Source organism: Eulemur rufifrons, chromosome 5, assembly GCF_041146395.1.
Source record: "Eulemur rufifrons isolate Redbay chromosome 5, OSU_ERuf_1, whole genome shotgun sequence".
NCBI classification, from domain to species: Eukaryota; Metazoa; Chordata; class Mammalia; order Primates; family Lemuridae; genus Eulemur; species Eulemur rufifrons.
The window spans coordinates 10083554-10102538 of record NC_090987.1 but is presented as its reverse complement, the minus strand read 5'-3'; the positions used below and the strand labels follow the sequence as shown (position 1 = coordinate 10102538).

The following is an 18985-nucleotide window of genomic DNA, read 5'->3' as shown; positions in this document are numbered from 1 at the left end:
ACTTAACATCACGTCATGATGTGATGTGAGATCCATGTTATTTTGTGTTGACTACAGTTCAGTCTCATTGGTGTATATATTCCACCGTATGACGAAAGCACACTGTACTTGTTTATTCTACTGAGGATGGACATTTGTGTTGTTTCTGAGTTTTGGCTATTAGGAAAGTGTTACTGTGAACATATTTGTACATATAATTTTTTAAAATCTGAAAGAAATACTTCTGAGAAATATCTCTTACAAATACGTTTTAGTATTGTGATGTCTAGATCGCTACTTTTTCTATTTATTGCTAAGTTAGTCCTATTTACAAATCCAATGCATTTGGAATTTTTGGGTTAGTCATTACTGTTTTCAAACTAGTACTGATGTTAAGGGATTTTTGATAAGAATGAGAAAACTAATCTTACATTTCTTTTCATTTTTTTTTTTTTTTTTTTTGAGACAGAGTCTCACTCTGTTGCCCGGGCTAGGTGCCGTGGCATCAGCCTTGCTCACAGCAACCTCAAACTCCTGGGCTCAAGCAATCCTTCTGCCTCAGCCTTCTGAGTAGCTGGGACTACAGGCATGCACCTCCATGCCCAGATAATTTTTCTATATAGATTTTTAGCTGTCCAAATCATTTCTTTCTATTTTTAGTAGAGACGGGGTCTCACTCTTGCTCAGGCTGGTCTCAAACTCCTCAGCTCAAACAATCCACCTGCCTCGGCCTCCCAGAGTGCTAGGATTACATCTTTTCATTTCATTTCATTTTTTTTTTTTTTGGCAACAAAACATCATACTATGACTTTTATTGACCATCTAAGCTTATCTTTAATAAATAAAAAGTGTTAAAAAGCTTAAACTTTTTTTTTTTTTTTAAGACAGGCTCTCATTCTGTTGCCTGGGCTAGAGCTCAGTGGCATGATCATAGCTCACTGCAACCTCAAACTCCTGGGCTCAAGCGATCCTCCTGCCTTAGCCTCCTGAGTAGCTGGGACTATAGGTGTGTTCCACCACACCTGGCTAATTTTTCTATTTTTTATAGAGATGGGGTCTTGTTATGTTGTCCAGGCTGGCCTCAAACTCCTGGACTCAAGGGATCCTTCTGCCTTGGTCTCCCAAAGTGCTAGGATTACAGGCATTAGCCACACACTCGGCAAAAAGCTTAAAAATATTTTTAAAATTATTATATTTTTAAATTGCCTATTGGACTCTGTATTATTAAAATTACAAAATCATAATGAGTGCTGTTTAAGAAACTCTTCCTATATAATACTCCCTTGCCTTTTCCATTTCATTTTGTAAATTAATACCTTGCTCCTCTGTTTCTTAGATTCTAGCCCTGTAGTTGCTAATATTGCATTATTTGCTCTCTTAGGTCATGGATCTCTCAAAGGCAGAGATGTGTCTCATTCAGTTCATCCTTTTATATACAGTGATTGATCCAATGGGAGAACTTCATAACTAGGTTACTGTCAGATTTAGGCAGTTTCTAATATTAAAACTAACTCCCTCTTGCAACAAACAAACAAACAAAACCCCCAACCAATCAACCAAACAAACCATCAGAAGATGGTTATCAGATGACATTTTAATCGAGTTAATAAATGTTCAGTTTTTCTATATTTTAGTCATTGGTATAAAACCAAGAAGGGTCTTCCTGCTTAATGTAGTCATGCATTCTTACAGTAACTCTCTGGCTATTTCTTTTTCTCGGGTAGTTTTGTATTACTACCATTCTCACCTCTCTCTTAGAAGATGAGGTAGTGTTAAAGCTACACGGAACTGTAATGAAAGCTTAGAACCAGTCTATGGAGTATAACCAGATAACACTCAGAAGAGGGAATGGCTGCTGGATGAGTGCATCAGCCATTGCAGCTAGTTCAGGAGACTCTCACAAAGTTTATAGAAGTTTTATGCAGAAACGGACAGAGAGAGAGAGAGAGAAAGAAGAGAAGAGAGAGTTCGGGAGCATCCTGTAGCTCACAGAGTGAGTAAGGATAGTGCCAAAATTAGAAACGAGTGCCAAAAGTATATGATCCAGTAGAAAGCAGGCCTGGGCATGGAGAGCTCTTGGCCTTGCTTTGCTCTTGCCCAGCTACATGATGGTGTGCAAGTCACCTCACCTCATCTGGCCTCAGTTTTTAAATCTTGAAAAGAAGGGAGTTGGCCTACATGAGTAGTCATGTTCTTTCTAAAGCAGGTCAGATGCCAATTGTTCAGTTCTGGGCATGCTCGTGGCAGAAAGAAACACCTTCCACTCTGATGCCAGGGTGCATCCGCAGGAGGGAGCAAGGGTGAAGTCCAGCAAATAGCTGGAACCTCTAAAGAGCCAGGTCAGGATCATTCACTCTTTCCATCCAAACTCCTCTTTTCCTTCAATATTGTCTGTGTCTAGTCTTCTTTCAATAGTAATGCAAAAATAGCCAAGAGGTCCATTACCTTCTCCTCTTTGATGCAAAGATTTTGATCAAATATCAACCTAAATTATATACAAAGGCTTTAAAAATGTTAAACTACATTTCATATAAAATTTTATGATTAAACAAAAGCCTGTGAAATCTCAGGCCATCTCAACTCAGACCATCTTTACTTGGTTGGTTTTCTTTAGTAGACTTGTTGCTAAATGGGTAATGCAAGCCATGTGCAGAGAAACTACCTTGGACGTGAAGATATTTTCCAACATATGCAAGCATTGGGTTTTCTGAGGTATGAGGTGTTATTGCATTTCTGGACACACCAAGGACATTCATTACTTGGGAAACACTTACCTTGTCGGGCAGATTGCTCCTGAAAAAACTCTGATAGCCGCAAATTAGTTTCAAAGTACAAAATACGTATCAAACCCAGCTTCACAGGCACAGAGTGAGAAATACAAGTCAGATACTTAGCAGAAAAAAGTGTCAGGATGAAAATAGACTGTCAGCTGAATAGGGGGTGAAACTACCAGTGTATGGGGGACACGTGTTGGATCAGCCTATCCTACATTGAGGGGACACTTAGCAGAAATAGTAGATATAGGAGGAAGAGTACTTAGTTTGGGGCCAAGTACATATATGATTGATTCCTCAATTTTCTGATCTAAAAAAGGGAAGGGATAATATCTGCCTGGCAGAATGGTAAGATTAAAGCTAATACAGGTAAAATATTTAACACACATCAGGCACATTTTTTAAAAAGTTACATAATGTTATCTTTTTGAATTAAGTTTTATAGGCTAAAAAAGCCTATATTAAATGGGGAAAATGTTAAAACCAATGTATACCATTTAACTCGATGCAATAATGATTTTTTCATCTTTACAATGTGCCACATGTCTGATGATAAAAACACGAATAAGGAGACTTACATTTCCATCTTGAAAATACACACTACCCATAGGCCAAGGCACGAAAGACATTTCATGGGAGAGGCATAGGTCCAGAACAAAATCTACATAAGGTTCTCTTTATACTTCTGAAATGGATTGGGTAGGGGGAGGCAAGGAATCTGTTCTTAGGGAAGTCATTCTCTCACTTTGGTTCTATATTATCTGTGATTCTACAATGTCAAAGAGCATATTAAACCCACTGATTTCTAAACACCCAGCATTTTTCGAGATCTGTTATTTCTTGAACAATATTAATGACTGACTGAAGTGCCTCAAGTTCTGTAGGTTGCATATGGGATGAGTCAAAAGGGAGTGAGAATGTTAACAAGGGATGTGACACGTGACAATCTGCTGGGCATCTGCTTAGTCACAGAACACCGAGGGGAGAGAACAGGCAAGATTTTTCTGCAGAACCAGGCACAGCCTGTGGAGAAGGAGATGAATGGTGTTTGCCTGGCTGCTAACTTGACCGTGGGGAACGGTAGCCTTTGACTTTATCTGTAAAGGAAGTTCCACCACAAAGAGGGTAGAACTGTGTTCCCCCAAAGCATCTGTTTAAGTCCTAACCCCTATATCTGTGAATATGATCTTATTTGAAAGTAAGTTCTTTGCAGATGTCCTCAAATTAAGATGAGGTCGTACTGGTTTAGGATGGGCCCCAGTTCAATGACTGGTGTCTTTAAAAGAAGAGGAAATTTGGATACACACACGGAAGATAAAGGGAAGAATGTGAGGATGGAGGCAGAGATTGGAGTGATTTGTCTACAAGGCAAGGAATGGCAAAGATTGCTGGCAGCCACCAGAAACTGGGAGAGGAAAGATTTTCCCTGATCATGTCCAGAATAAACTAACTCTGCCAACACCTCGACTTTGGATGTCTGTCCTCTACAACTGGGGGAGAGCTTGTTGTTTAAACCATGTGTTTTGTGATAATTTGCTATGGCAGCACCAGGAAACTAATTCACTCCACTACATGCAAATAGATCTGGATCTCTATCAGTATTGACACCAATAGTTACATAGAGGGATGACCATGATCTTAGTTTCCCAGTTGTTAATAACATATTGGGTAACTGTGTATGGTTGTATTTTGGGTACTTAAAATAAGAATTGTTTGTTTACCTATTTTTTTCCAATCACTGTTTTCTCTCTTTTTCTCTTTTTTTTGGTTTTAGACTATTAGGAGTTTTACAATGGACGGTCTTGTTGCAGCAAACACCAAATTTTGCTTTGATCTTTTCCACAAGATAAGCAGAGATTATCGTAAAAATATCTTTTTCTGTCCTCTGAGCCTCTCGGCTGCCCTTGGTATGGTCCGCCTGGGAGCTAGAAACAACAGCGCACATCAGATTGATGAAGTACGTATCGGTTAAGGTGCCGCCCAGGCTCCCGAACTCCAGGTCCACACTCCACGCCAGACACTAACCGCACTCAGGAAAGCCATGGTGCTCACCATGCCCTGGACTTGCTCGGAGCCGGCATTGGCATCTGCCTCTGAGCCCTCATTTGTATTAATATTCCCCACACTTTGCTTTCTCTTCAATCCTACCATTCTTCAATGTTCAATTAAACTTCTACCTCCTTTAGGGTGTTTCCCCATCGTCTCCAGTGACTCCATCTCTCCCCCTCCCCCTCTTCCCTCACACCTGTCACACTGGTCCCCCACTTCCTCGGGGAAGCTGCACCCATCCTGTCTTGGGGCCTTTGCTCTGGCTGCCTTTGCCTGATGGCTCTTCCCCCAGATAACTGATCTCAGCTTTCTTTCTCCTTCAAGACTTTGGTTAGGGTTTGCTCCCCTAGGAGGCCTACTCTGACCTCCCAATCTAGTGCTGAATCTTGGATCCCAATCCCATGAGGAATCCCTGCTACTTCTCCCATGTGGCATTTTCCACTATGTAACATACTGCACACAGTAATTAATGACGATGTGTATTGCTTTTTGTATGTCTCTTTCACTAGAATATAATCTCCTAGAAGGCAGGAATCTTTATCCTAGAACAGTGCTTGGCTTAAAGTAGGCACCCAATAAATATTTGCAGAATAAATGAATGAAGGTGATAACAATGACTGTAAGCTCCTGAGGTTGGTCTTATACTGCCTTGGATTAGCACATAGCACAAGGTTATGTGTGAATAAGGCTGTTGCCCCTGAATACGGACGAATCAAATTTATGGATTAGGGCAGAATGTCTTTGGGGTCATTCTATGTTATTCATCTACGTAGATTCAGTATATTATTATTTTCTTATTCCATTAGAAAAACAGCATTAGAGTGTGGTTTGCATCCTCCAGCTCAGGTTTCAGACGTTCGTCCTTCAGGCACTTGGGGGTCACCTGCCAACACACTGGGTTGTGTGCAGGATGTGCCACCCACCTCCTACCTTTCTGTAAGGCTCTGGACAACTTGCCTTTGCTGTCCTGGCTCCCTTGATTGGTGCAAAACTCTGGGACAGTGCTGTCCAACACAAATCTAATGGGAGCCACACAGTAATTAAACAAATCTTAGTAGCCACAGTAAAAAAGTAAAAAGAAACAGGTGAGGCTAATTTTAATAATAAATTTTAATTAGCCCAATATATCCAAAATACTATCATATCAACCTGTAATCAACATAAGGATTTTAATGAGATATTTTACATTCTTTGCTTTTCATATTATATTTTATATCTGGTGTGTGTTTTGCACTTACAGCCAATTTAGACTAATCATCTATGCAGTGCTCAATAGCTACACGGAGCTCGAAGATACCTCTATATTCTTTTGGTTTGGTTATATCCATTCATAAATGCATTTCTGGGGCGTAGTGTTCAATTACTTCCTCTCCATTCTACCTCACAACCCAAGAAAAGAGGCATCCACTTTCCTTTAAACTATTGTTAATTGTTTTGTTTGACTATGTAATCAACGTCATTGTCACATTACAAAAATGTTTCTGAAACTATTTAGACTTCGTGCTGTCCATATTATCTGATAGACCCTATCCCATTATCATGCAGGTACTACACTTCAGTGAAATTTCTCAGAATGAAACCAAAGAACCTGACCCCTGTCTGAAAAGTAATAAACAAGAAGAGCTGGCTGACAGCTCTCTGGAAGGACAGAAAAAAACAACAGAATCTCTGAGTCAGCAGGTGAGCTGCCACCATGAACTCCTGCTCCTCTTCTCTACAAACTGCTCATTCTGGCTGTACCATTTGGTGATGGTTGTTTATCCCCAAACATTAGATCCTGGCTGCCTTCAACAGCAATAGCCTCATGTGATCTGTAATTTCTTTCCATGTGTCTTATATGTTCTTGGCTGTGAGCTTGTTTCCTTAAGAGTAGGATCTAGTATCTTCTGCTCATGATAAAGAAACTTAGATCTTTAATAATAAAGCCCTATCACTCACCTCCTTCTACAGGCCACAGGTTCCCAGGAAGGAAGGAGCATGGTTGAAGACGAAGGGCAGTAAGGGGTAGGATCCGCCGTGGAAGTCTTAGTCTCTCCTTCCACCTCTGCCTGTTCTGGTTCATGCTGAAATCTGTACTGACACACAAAACTTTTATTGACTGTCTTGTACCAGAAGCAAGAAAGATATTCTCCTACCTTAGAAAGTTTAAGAGGAGGTGGAGAGATGATTGTCTTTCATATGCCATTTTTTTTTTTTTTTTTTTTTTCAGAGACAGACTCTCGCTCTGTCACCCAGGCTAAAATGCCGTGGCATCAGCCTAGCTCACAGCAACCTCAAACTCCTGACCTCAAATGATCCTCCTGCCGTGGCCTCCCGAAGTGCTAAGATTACAGGCATGAGCCACCGTGCCAAGCCACATATGCTTTTTCGAGTACAGAGAAAACCAGGGTGCACCGTTCTGAAATACAGTGTACATCGCTGAGTCCCCAGACAATTTTCCTGGAGGATCTTTTTACACGAATGTGGGAGCCATGACCTCCCACTGGGACCACTTCTCACCCTTTCTTCCTCCCTTTTTCCCAACTTGCTCCCTGACGTGGTAACAGAGAGAAATGACATCTTACTGAGCAGCTCTGTCTTGCTTCTGTACACAACACCCATCCTTTAGTGTGTTTAGCTCTTCTGATACATACGTTTCAGGTCACATTTTGGTTCTTCTTTTGTTAGGCTGAGTCCTCAAATGATGAGAGTGCACTGCTCGGCTGCTACTTCGGGAAGCTTCTCTGCAAATTAGACAGGATCAAAACTGATTACACCCTGAGCATCGCCAATCGGCTTTATGGAGAGCAGGGATTCCCCATCTGTCAGGTGAGTTGCACACACCTGGCGATTAAAGTTACTACACGGCATACAATGTAAAGAAAAGTGAGTATCTGGATAACTCACCTGCTGTCTAGAACGCAAACCCCTCTGACGGGATGTTGTGCTGGGGACTTGAGGGGTGTCGAGGACTCACCTCTTTCAGCCCCTACTTTTGTTTCGCTCCTCCCAGTCTTCACCTGGAGCAGTTGATGAAGTCTCTCCGGAGTGGAATTCAGTGGGTGGGGAAGGGTCCTATTAAAAACGGCCTTCGGAGCACATGGGGCTGGTGATGGCATTCTTTCCTGATGTCTTTCCCTGTCAAAGTGCCTGGTAGATGCACTTTGTACCTCCCCTACCTGTTGGCTGTCCCCCGAGGCACTTCCCTAAAATCACCTTTTATGTCAGTGCTCATTGCGCTTTTTCTAAGTAGAGTGTCGTAGCAGAAGGAGACTGCACTTTGCCATTTGAAAGGCCCAGGATTTATCTCTGTGGCTAAACAGCTTTGTACTTAGAGCATGATGTGTCTCCATCTGGGCTCTGGTTTCCTCTCTAATCACTAGAAGAGCCACACACTAAGTGACAAAGGTGAGGGATGTGGCCAGAGGCAAAGATGTGGCACAGACGGTTAGGGCTGGGGAGTCAGGGAGGGGGACAGCCCACTTCTGACCAAAATAAGTGTTTTTTCCTACAATGAAAATGAAATTTTATCTGTTAAGTTTTTTTTTTCAACCAGCTTCTTTTTCTGAAATACCAATTTGCATATCATACAATTTACCTATTGAAAGAGTACAAATGAATGGTTTTGATATATTGTGGTATACTTTATTTAAAAATTGTGATAAAATACATATAACATAAAATTTGCCATTTTCACCATTTTTAAGTATACAATTCAGTGGCATGAATTACATTCACAATGTTGTGTAACCATTGCCCTATCTATTTCTGAAATTTTCCATCACCCTAAACAGAAATTGCAACCGTTAAGCAAGGTTTTAGTTCTTAAAAACAGAAGCATTTTACAGCTGAGTCTCTCAGGTTACTTGATATTTATCTTGTGATGCCTCCACAAATGGATTGTCCAGATAAAATTGCATCTGGTAGGAAAGGTTCATGCCATTGTAACTGCAGACTGCATCATGAATAAAAGTTCTGTACCCTACATTGTCAGCACAAGAGCAGAAATGTCTCTGGCTAAACTAAGACTGGAGAATAGATAGAAACTGACATGCCTGTTCCTCCAGTGTTAATGACCAGGCTTGTCTGTCTCAAGGCTGCCTCACACTTAACTAGTATTATCACTATTATGACTTAATTGCACAATTTCCCCTTCATTCCTGAACAGGAATATACAGATGGTGTGATTCAGTTTTACCACACGACCATTGAAAGTATTGATTTCCGGAAACACACTGAAAAGTCCAGACAAGAGATTAACTACTGGGTTGAATCTCAGTCCCAAGGTAAGAAAGACCAAACACATGGTAACTGGTATTCTTTTCATTTAAAAGAAAACCAGTTTTTTTTTTTTTAATGCCATGCAGCCATAAAAACAATAAAAGGTGAACTAATACCTTTTGTAACTACCTGCATGGAACTAGAGACCATTCTTCTAAGTGAAGTATTACAATAATGGAAAAACAAACACCACATGTGCTCACTATTAAATGGGAACTAATTGATCAGCACACGTGCACATGTGGTAGTAAAACTCAACGGAAACCAAGTAGGTGGGAGGGGGAGGAGGGGATGGGTAAATTTACACCTAATGGGTACAATGCATGCTACCTTGGTGATGGGCACACGTATAACTTTGGCTCAAACTGCACAAAAGCAAAACATGTAATCAAAACATTTGTACCCCTGTAATATTCTGAAATGAAATTAAAAAAGAAAAAAAAAAAGAAAGAGAAGAAAACCAGGCAGCCCAGCTTTACAGATCACTAGTCTGTTGGGGCCAGAGGTTCCCATATGTAGACTATGTTCAAAGTGTGATTTGAACAGCATCAAACAGTTAAAATGCTAGCTATCACTGTCGCTTATTATTAGTCCTTTAGTCTGTGGTCTTGTTGGCCTTCTGTGGAAAAGAAGAGAGGGCACCAGCTCCAATGGGTGCTGATGCTCCAGATAAGGCTTAGAGAGCGTTCCCTTCCAACATTGCACGTGTGGATTTGAAAAACAGAATAAAGTCTTCCCCACAGGCCTAAAGGTTAGTGACCTGAAGGGACAAGTCAGGCTGCTGGATGCAGATTAGGGCATTTTTTGATTGCTAGTGTGGGGCTGGGGAAGAATTTCATGTGCAATGAAAAGTTTGGAGTACCCGAGAGAACACAGGTCGTGCATTGCTTCCCCACGACCCAGGGCATTGGCGCAAGTTCTGAGTGACTGACGGCCTGGGAACAACAGCCGACTGACCTTGGCTTGTCTTTGGCACAGGTGCAATTCCACTCTTCCATTTGGTGGCTTTCTCTCCATGTCTCCTCCTCTCCTCACACTGACTTAGGGCTGGAAAGCCTCTGCCTGGCCTTTCCTTCAGAGAAATCCCCAAATTTCAAAATTTGTTCTTCCTTCTTCCATCTTCCACATACCACAAAAATTCCCATTTCTTCAAGCCTCCATTCAGGTGTCAGGAGGAAAACAGTTCACTAAAGGAGTTTATCCTGAGTATGTAGTTTCTCCTTAGTGAGCTAAGTCTCCCAAAGCATTTTAAGGGCAGATGATGTCAACATACTCTGTTATTATTATGGGATTCAAATAGAGATCTTGAGGTGGAAGGAAGGGTCTCTTCTTAAGACCTCAGCAAGCATTCAAGTAGCCGGTGACTTGGTACTTTGAGGTAGAAAAGGACGCACTCTGGAGATGAACTATTGACCGATGGCCTGGGGCTTTTCCAGGCAGCCTCAGAGCTGTGTTATTGTGGACGTGTTACTGAAACTGCGCGGGGGCTCTGCCCTAGGTCTGGTTGCTCACTGCACAGAAAGCCAATTACTGAGACAATGAGGATTACTAAGGAAGAAAGGAATTTTTAATACGAATGATGTTAACTGGGTGAGGAGGGAAGTAGCCTTAAATTCATCTCCCCCACTAATGGAGACGGGGAAGGGATTTTATAGGGGTTAAGGAGCGTGGCTATGTGCATCAGGGCAGGTTGTGTTGAAAGTCACTCAGGAGGGTGGTTTGATTCAGAGGTCACAATTTAGTGAGGGATGGTGAGTCCTGGTGTCAGGAAGTCTGCAGCAGGGACCTTGGAATCTCAACTCTTGCAGAAATTTTGCTGTCTCTGGAAAACAACTTAAAAGGTCAAGTAGTTAGTTAAATGTTGCAGGGTTCTTGTTGTCAAGCCCTACTGGCTGGGGACTCCAAGGCACAGAAAAGCTATGGGGAAAACATGTCAGAGGGTTCATCCTGCGTTTGTTCACAGGGCTGGTTGCAGAAGGAGCCCCAGAGCTGAGCCCAAAGTTGGAAGGCCCAAGAACCCAACCTAGTTAGTCCTGTTGTTTCCTGGCTATGTGGCCTCACCTCTCACTGGATGCAGTTTATTCTTTTGTAAAGAAGGGATAACAATATCTTCTTCTCATGGTTTATGTAGGATGGAATGAGAGAGGGTATGTGAAAGTCCCAGTAAAATAGGCTTTATATCATGGCCTAGTACATTTATGTGTATTTTGGTTTATATGTAAGCATATATACTATGCTGTGATGAGTGCTTGAGATGGGAAGTTTATACCATAGTTTTTTTCTGAAAGAGGTTATCATACAGTCAGGTGACTGGATCTATAATTTGAAAGACAAACCATAGTATGAGATGTCTAAGGACAGTGCCAATCACAAATGATAGAGAGAATCAGAGGAGATTTCCCCTGTTACAGTGCTCTGAATCAGATGCCCCCAGGGAGAAGGTTCTTCCCCACCCCATCACCCCCATGCTTACCTCCACTTCCCCCCACCTAGGACTAGAAGGGGTTTAATCTTCTCAGGTTAGTTCTTGGATGAGACACTCTCTAGTGTTGAGGTTGTTAAGCTGTATTAAAAAAAATCTGCCTACATGAATACCTTTGATACAATTCATACTGAGGATATTCTCTGGGACCTTTTCTTTAGGTAAAATCAAGGAACTCTTCAGCAAGGACACTATTAATGATGCGACTGTGCTGGTGCTGGTGAATGCTGTTTACTTTAAGGCCAAATGGGAAAAATATTTTGACTGTGAAAACACAGTTGATGCACTTTTCTCTCTAAATGAGGTACTGTATTAGAGCTCGTGGTTTTCTAGCTATTCAACTCATAATCTTCACTAAAAGTAAAACTTAGCTCTCTGAGTTACAGCTTACACCTATAATAAGAACATTTTGCTATTAATAAAAGCACATGAAGTTCATTGGGCATTTTTGTGTCAAATACCTATGACACTGCATATTTTTCCATTCATTATTTCATTATTTCCCCCAAATAACATTATTAAATGAGTGTTATTATTTTCACTTAGGATTTGGGGGGATAAAATGCAAAGGCTAAGTTAGTTAACCAAATTCACCCATTAGGATTCACATCTGAAGGTGTTTGCCTGAGAAACCTGTGTTTTAAGCCCCTGGGCTTAGAATGGGAGGAAAGGACAAGGGCTGGATCCCAGCCAACCACTTGTTATCTGGTTAGCTTGTTATGGGGACAGGTTTTTCTCTCAAGCGCTGAATGTCCTGATCTGTAGACTGGTGACTCCTCATCCTCCACCTAGAGGTTATTGTGAGGTTTAAGGTGCCTGGGGGTGTCCTTCCTCTGAAGGACGCCTTTGGAGCAGGTATTCTTATTTAATATGTAGATGATTATCGCTTAGCCAGGGCTCCCATCAGTGCAGTGGTGGGCTCCTCCAGGCCAGAGGGGACAGGCTGGTGTGAGGCCAAGAGGCAGGGTGGGGCAGGCATTGAAGATGGACAGCTGGCAGGGCTCCTTTCTGCTGACCAGGCAGTGGGAGGTGGTTGGAAAGAGAGTCGACTAAACAACTGGTTAAAAACACGGAAAGATACAGTATTGGGCACATAAGGGCCAACCGATCAGAGGGCAGACTCTCTCGGGCTGGATCACCGGTGTGGCTCAGGGCTTCTGCTGCAGACCCATCTCATCTTACAGAACCTCTGTTCTCAGGAGAGTTGGGGTCCTGTGAGTTTGTGAGCTTCCCATGGCCATCCTGTGACTTCCTGCCTTGTCTCCTGCAGAATGAAAAGAAGAATGTGAAGATGATGACTCAAAAAGGTCAGTATAGAATTGGCTTCATAGAGGAGCTGAAGGCACAGATCCTCGAGATGAGATACACCAAGGGGGAGCTCAGCATGTTCGTCCTGCTGCCGTCTTACTCGGAAGATAACCTGAAGGGTCTCGAAGAGGTAAGTCTTCATTTCCATGTTTCTACAAAATATGTAATTACAGATCTTTGGAGAACAACACCATCTACCATCTATCATCCTGAGGAAGGATGGTACTCGGGTGGTACCTGAGCTATCAGAGATATCAAAGAGTATAAAAATCTGAATTAAATGAGATATGTATTTCTCATCTGTTTAGACCTAAAGAACAAATGCCAAAAACACTGGAATCGACATTTCCTCTCTAATCTCATAGTTCTCTGCAACCATTTTTCCAAAGCAAGAGATCTGGGTTCTCCCTGTATATCCTGATTTCTGGCCACATACTCAGACTATTTTTCTCTAGCTCAGTTAAAGACCCTTTAGCTGAATCTTGTTTTTGGGCACATGTACCTTGACAGAAGTAAAGATTTTGACACTGGAATAGATTGATTGTTAGGTAGGAATTAATGAAGGCTGGAGAAGCTCAGCTACATACTATCCAATGGGGTAAAGAGACAGGGATAGAGGGAGAAAGTGACAGAAATGCCTATATAGCAGGTATAGTAATTATAATATCAATAACAATCATTGTTCAGTATTTACTATGTGCCTTCACTGTGTTAACTACTTTACACACATTATTTTGTTAATCTTTGCAAGAGCCTAATAGTATTACCTCTATTTTCTAGAAGAGAAAATTTAACTTCAGAATATTAGGGCTTGGGCAAAGCACCCAACTAATCTTGGGCTTTGAACACTCGTCTGTCAAACACCAAAGCATGCCAGAACTCAAATTGTCCCATAACTTCTTGTAAAGAGGAAAGATGTTTGCTTGGAGGAGTTTTAAATGGAACCAGACTATTCTGAGACTTAGAGAAAGATCTCAAAGGTTGTCACTGACTGTAGAAACAGACTCATGCACCTTAAAGTAACTGGGATGTTCTTTGCAGACTCATAATCTGACCATGAATATTACTTCCCTCCTCTTGTAGCTTGAAAGGAAAGTCTCCTATGAAAAAATAGTGGCCTGGAGCAGCTCAGAAAACCTGTATGAAAAAATGGTAGCTGTGTCCTTCCCCCAGTTCACCCTGGAAGACAGCTACGATCTCAATTCTGTTCTACAAGACATGGGCATCACGGATATCTTTGATGAAACGAGGGCTGATCTTACTGGAATCTCTCCAACTCCCAATTTATATTTGTCAAAAATTGTCCACAAGACCTTCGTGGAGGTGGATGAAAATGGCTCAGAGGCAGCGGCGGCCAGCGGAGTTGTCAGCATGGAAAAGTCAATGCCATCATGCGTGGAGTTTAATGTCTGCCACCCTTTTCTCTTTTTCATCAGACACAACAAAACCCAAACCATTCTCTTCTATGGAAGGGTCTGCTCTCCTTGAAAGGGGCACACTCTCTAGTACTTGGGGGCTGGAGGAAAATGGCCATACACTCTTCCCCTCGTATAACAAGGGCAATTTGCCTTTTTGCCAAAATCTAAAGCTGACTGCTCCCTTCCTCCGGCCATCAGCCGGGCCTATCCTTGTCTTCCTCTCACTCTGCATCTGTTTTCATCTGAGTCTGTTGGTATTGAAGGGCCCTTGCTCCCTCCCTAACCTTTCCCCGCCCTAAACATTCAAGCCCATAAATTCACCCTCTGCGACCTGAAGGTCAGCACCATTGAGAGTAGTTTTGGTTTTATTTGTTACCTACCTCCTATCCTGAAAGTTCAGGTCATTAGACCCATTCTAAGAGATGGCAAACTCAGAAGCCACTTTCACAGATGGCAAGAGAAAACGTTTGACTGGAATGTCTTTAGGAAACTCAGCTCTATTTCTAGGGTAGTTATAATTGTGGCCATCACTGGTCAGGATGCTCTGCCTCTTCCTCTTCTGTCTTCTTACTGCATGGAGGATGCCCTGTGAGGACTCTGAGAGGGCTTGGGGTGTATCTAAGTGACAGCTCAAGAATATATGAATCCCCCAGCCAGCACTCATTTCGCACAGAGCAGGAGAATGAGATTTGTCTTGTGACCCTGACACTGACCCAGGAGTTGGCAAGTGGATTTAGAGGAGATCGGTCTCAGTTTTCCTTGTTGAGTCCCCTAGGGCTGCAGTCCCCAAGCCCCGGGCTGCAGACTGGTCTGTGGCCTGTTAGGGACCAGGTTGCAGAGCTCCACCGCCCACTCCCCCACCCCGTCTGTGGAAAAATTGTCTTCCATGAAACTAGTCCCTGGTGCTAAAAAGGTTGGGGGCCGCTGCTCTAGGCCACCATCATCGAGCACTTTCCTCTCTCTCTTCTTCACTCCCTCAGAGAATTCCCAGCTGTGGCTCGTTGCTCCTACATCCCAGGTGTGTTCAGGTGTGGGGAGCAGCGCTGCGTCCTGCTGGACTGCTGGGCCCCCCGTTCCGCTCTCTCCGCCCTCTGGGCCTATGTGTCCTCCCTGAGCCTCATGTCTGACCACATCGTGACAGCAAACGTGGGCCTGGGCACGATGCACCCGGAAACCCTTGTCAGGAAGGCCACTGGCTCCATCTCAAGCCCCAGTCTGCTGAAGCCCGACGCCCGGGTGTTCCTTCTCCCGGCGTCGGGACCTGTGTTCTCTGCTGTGGCCGTCTGAGCTCTGGAGTTTGCCTTACCTGAGCGCTCTGGAATGATCACGGACATGTGTAACTCAAGTCTCTTTTGAGTCAGTCTCTTTTCCGCTGAGGCGAATTTCTGGTCTTGGTTGTGGCCCAGTGTTCCTGCTCTGCCCTGGACTCTCCTCCCGACTGCTGCCGCGCGGGTTAAATGTGGCTGTGGAGGTGCTCGGGGGAGGGGACAGGTTAACTGCACCTGCTCTGAGGCTGGCCTCCCTCCCCGGTTCTCGCCCACCCCAGGGATCTCTTTGTGCTGTGGGAGACAAGCCCCAGGTTCTCATTGTTGAAGCTCATTTACGGTATAAACGATTTGTCCTTGGTAATGTGAAGCAGTTTGAGGCAGTGCTTTTCCCAGAATGCACGTCCCATGGGTCAAATTTATCTCGGATAATCAAAAGCTTAGTGTCTCCCGGGGTTCCTTTTGGGGCTGACGTTTGGAGGGCTGGTTCCACGCTTGCCTGGGCATGGCTGCCAGGTGCTGGGCGGGGTAACCACGACCATATATTGTTGGCCTGCACTGCCTGGTATTTCTTGTGTTCTTATTCTTTTACTTGGTAGACGCATTTTTTTTTTTTCATTTATATTGGGATTTCTCAGAATTTGAGGCATGAGAGGGAAAATGTATCTGTTTACAACGTGAGAAATAGTAAGATTCTTAAATCTTTATGTAAATCAGTAAACATATTCTTTACAAACCTGTGATCATAATGTTTCTTCTTAACGAATAAAGCACTTTTGTTATTAGCTAAAAGGCATATAATGTGTTGTCAAGTGACTTTTTTCTGGTGATATAACTTTAACCTGAAAACTTTCATCCAAAAATGCAGAAATACGTATTTCATGAAACTAACAATTCATCTGAGTTACATAGGGAAAACATATCTTGCCCCAGCAATAATTTCTGCCAACTTCCCATCATAGTTACATATGATGGCATATAAAAAAAGATGAAAACTCACCACAATGCTAAAACCGAAGAGCAACAGCAAACGGATCATCAGACTATAGAAGATATTTCTGCTGACTCCAAGTTAATGTGGCTGGATGGGGGGGCATAGTCGAGGGCTCACCTGTGTCACCCCACCTGCGCCTCAGTCTGCCTTGTTTCCTAGCACTACTGCCTTCCCTGAGTTCAGAGACATGAGACCTCTGCCAACCTAGATTCTGGACATCTCTCTCTTATCCCTCTCTTGTACTCACTGCTTTCTCTCCCCTTCTGTCTTTCTTATCAGGTTTTTTTTTTTTTTTTTTTTTTTTCTTTTTCCTGCAGCCATTTGAAGACTGAACGAAACTCTGCAATTACGACTTAGGGAGAATGAGGACAGGCATTGGCTCTTTCCATCCTAGCGACCATTGTGGTGGCTGGTTCAAGGACTGCGTCCGACAAGTCTGTGTTTTTCTGCCCCTGTTTTGTGCCAGGAAATGAGTGGCAGATGCCTTTGCCCCAAGGCTGGGGCAGTAAGTGTGTGCCGGAGTCATGGAGGCATAACAGTGTCCGTGGTGACTGGCAATATGAAAGAATAGGAGAAGTTTCCACAGAAGGTTTATAAACCACTTGTACACTTGCCTGAAAGCACAGTCTACCCCTCCTAGTGCTAAATTGCCAAGGCAGGCTGTGGTAAACCTCAAAGCAGTATTCACAGACAGCCCTAACGAGGAATCTCAAATGCAAAGATAAGCCTATAACCTAGCTACCAAATATTTAAAGGAAATAACCACATGAAAGAAAGATACCAACCTCAACAGAGTTAATAGGTCAAACAGTGTTATGTAGGTGTTTGTTTTTCTTCCTGATGTTAGAGAGGTCTTTATGCGTTGGGAAGATTAGCCTTCTGCATTAGAATTAGCAAAAACCCTTTTCTCAGTTTGTCATTTCTTTTTGTCTTTGCTTATTGAATCTATCTTTTTAATTTTTGTAAGCTGAGTTTACCAATCTTTTATTGCCTCCAGGTTTTTTGAATTGAATTGAATTAATTTATTTTTGAGACAGGTTCTTGCTCTGTCACCTGGACTGGAGTTCAGTGATGTGATCATAGCTCACCGCAGCCTTGAGCTCCCGGGCTCAGGCGATCCTCCCTGCTTAGCCCCTGGGCAGTTGGGACTACAGATGGGTATCAGCACGCCTGGTGTGTTTTTTAAAAAAATTTTTTGTAGAGGTGGGGGTTCTCATTATTTGCCCAGGCTGGTTTAGAACTCCTGACCTCAAGTGATCCTCCTCCCATGGCCTTCCCAAATGCTGGGATTATAGGCGTGAGCCACTGCACCGGCGCTTCCAGGTTTTAAATCAGACTTTGTCTCCTTCCAGGTTTGTAGGAATTTATCCGTGTTTTTTTCTTTTACTTGTATAGTTTCATTTCTAAAATTTAGATCTCTGATTCAATTAGAGTTTGTTCTGGCATGTCAGGTAAAGTATGGGTCCTATCTTATTTGTCCCAGGTGGCTCTCCAGTTGTCCAATGCCACTTATTAAAACATTTGTCTTTCAGGGATTTGAGATATCCAGTTTATCATATACTAAATTTTGTATGTGTCATGTCATATACCAAGTACACATGTGCTTTGGTCTATGTATGAACTTTCTGTCCTCTTCCTTTGATCTCTCTATTCATGTGCCAATATCAGTGTTTTAGTGACTGAAGCTTTATTACTTTTCCTTTGCAGTGCTTCGCTACTTATTCTTGTTTGCTTATTTTTCTATATGAGCTTTAGAGTCATATTATCTTGCTATTTCACTATTTTTTCTCTTTTTAATTTTTCCTTGTGATATCAGAAAAGTTTGTGTTTTTTTACTAGATATTACTTTTATACCATCTTATTATCTAGTGGCCTCACACTACTTTTTTCCTTACTCAGGTTTTTATCATTTTTAAGTGATATCAGTTGCCTCTTGTCTATTGCCTGGGCAATAATCAATGGACTTATTGTACCTTCTCTTTCTTCCTAGCATCTCCTCCCACTTTTTGCAGTCATTTTTTTCTATTTTGGAAGAACATATAAAATATATAACATGTATTATTTTCTACCCTTATTCCCATGTTTGCTATGTCTTAGAGCTACAATAAAACATATTTGTGTACTTTATAAGTCTTCTGCCCAAGTTTGTCCAATCATTTTTGTTGTTGTTAGATGAAACACATCCTCTGGTAGATTCCTCAAGAAAGACTAACAAGTCAATGTTCTCTAAATTTGTGACAGCTTAACACTGTTTCTCCATGGTCTTGATTTATGAAAGAGTACTTGTTGGGTTATAAACTTCTTAGTTTGGACGTTCTTTGAGTTTCTTTAAATATTGTTCTGCTGATCTGTATGTTGCTCTCAAGCAGTCTAATGTCAGCTTGATTATTTTTTATAATGATTTGATTCATTCTTTCCTTCTCTCTCTCTCTCTTCTCTCTCTGGAGATGTTAAAA

At 42.3% G+C, this 18985-nt stretch overlaps 1 protein-coding gene across 2 annotated transcripts; it reads left to right on the top strand.

Annotated features, from left to right (window-relative positions):
- Positions 1–4545: 4545 nt before the first annotated feature.
- Positions 4546–14340, top strand: LOC138383241 (serpin B12-like). Of its 2 annotated transcripts, none has more exons than XM_069467914.1 (7): positions 4546–4710; positions 6348–6428; positions 7476–7610; positions 8950–9067; positions 11706–11848; positions 12815–12982; positions 13936–14340. In XM_069467914.1, the coding sequence occupies exons 1-7, from the start codon at positions 4546–4548 to the stop codon at positions 14338–14340; spliced, it is 1215 nt and encodes a 404-aa protein (XP_069324015.1). The 2 variants fall into 2 exon arrangements, with proteins under 2 accessions (XP_069324015.1, XP_069324014.1); XM_069467913.1 differs by having other exon boundaries at positions 6348–6482; positions 7470–7610.
- Positions 14341–18985: the final 4645 nt, after the last annotated feature.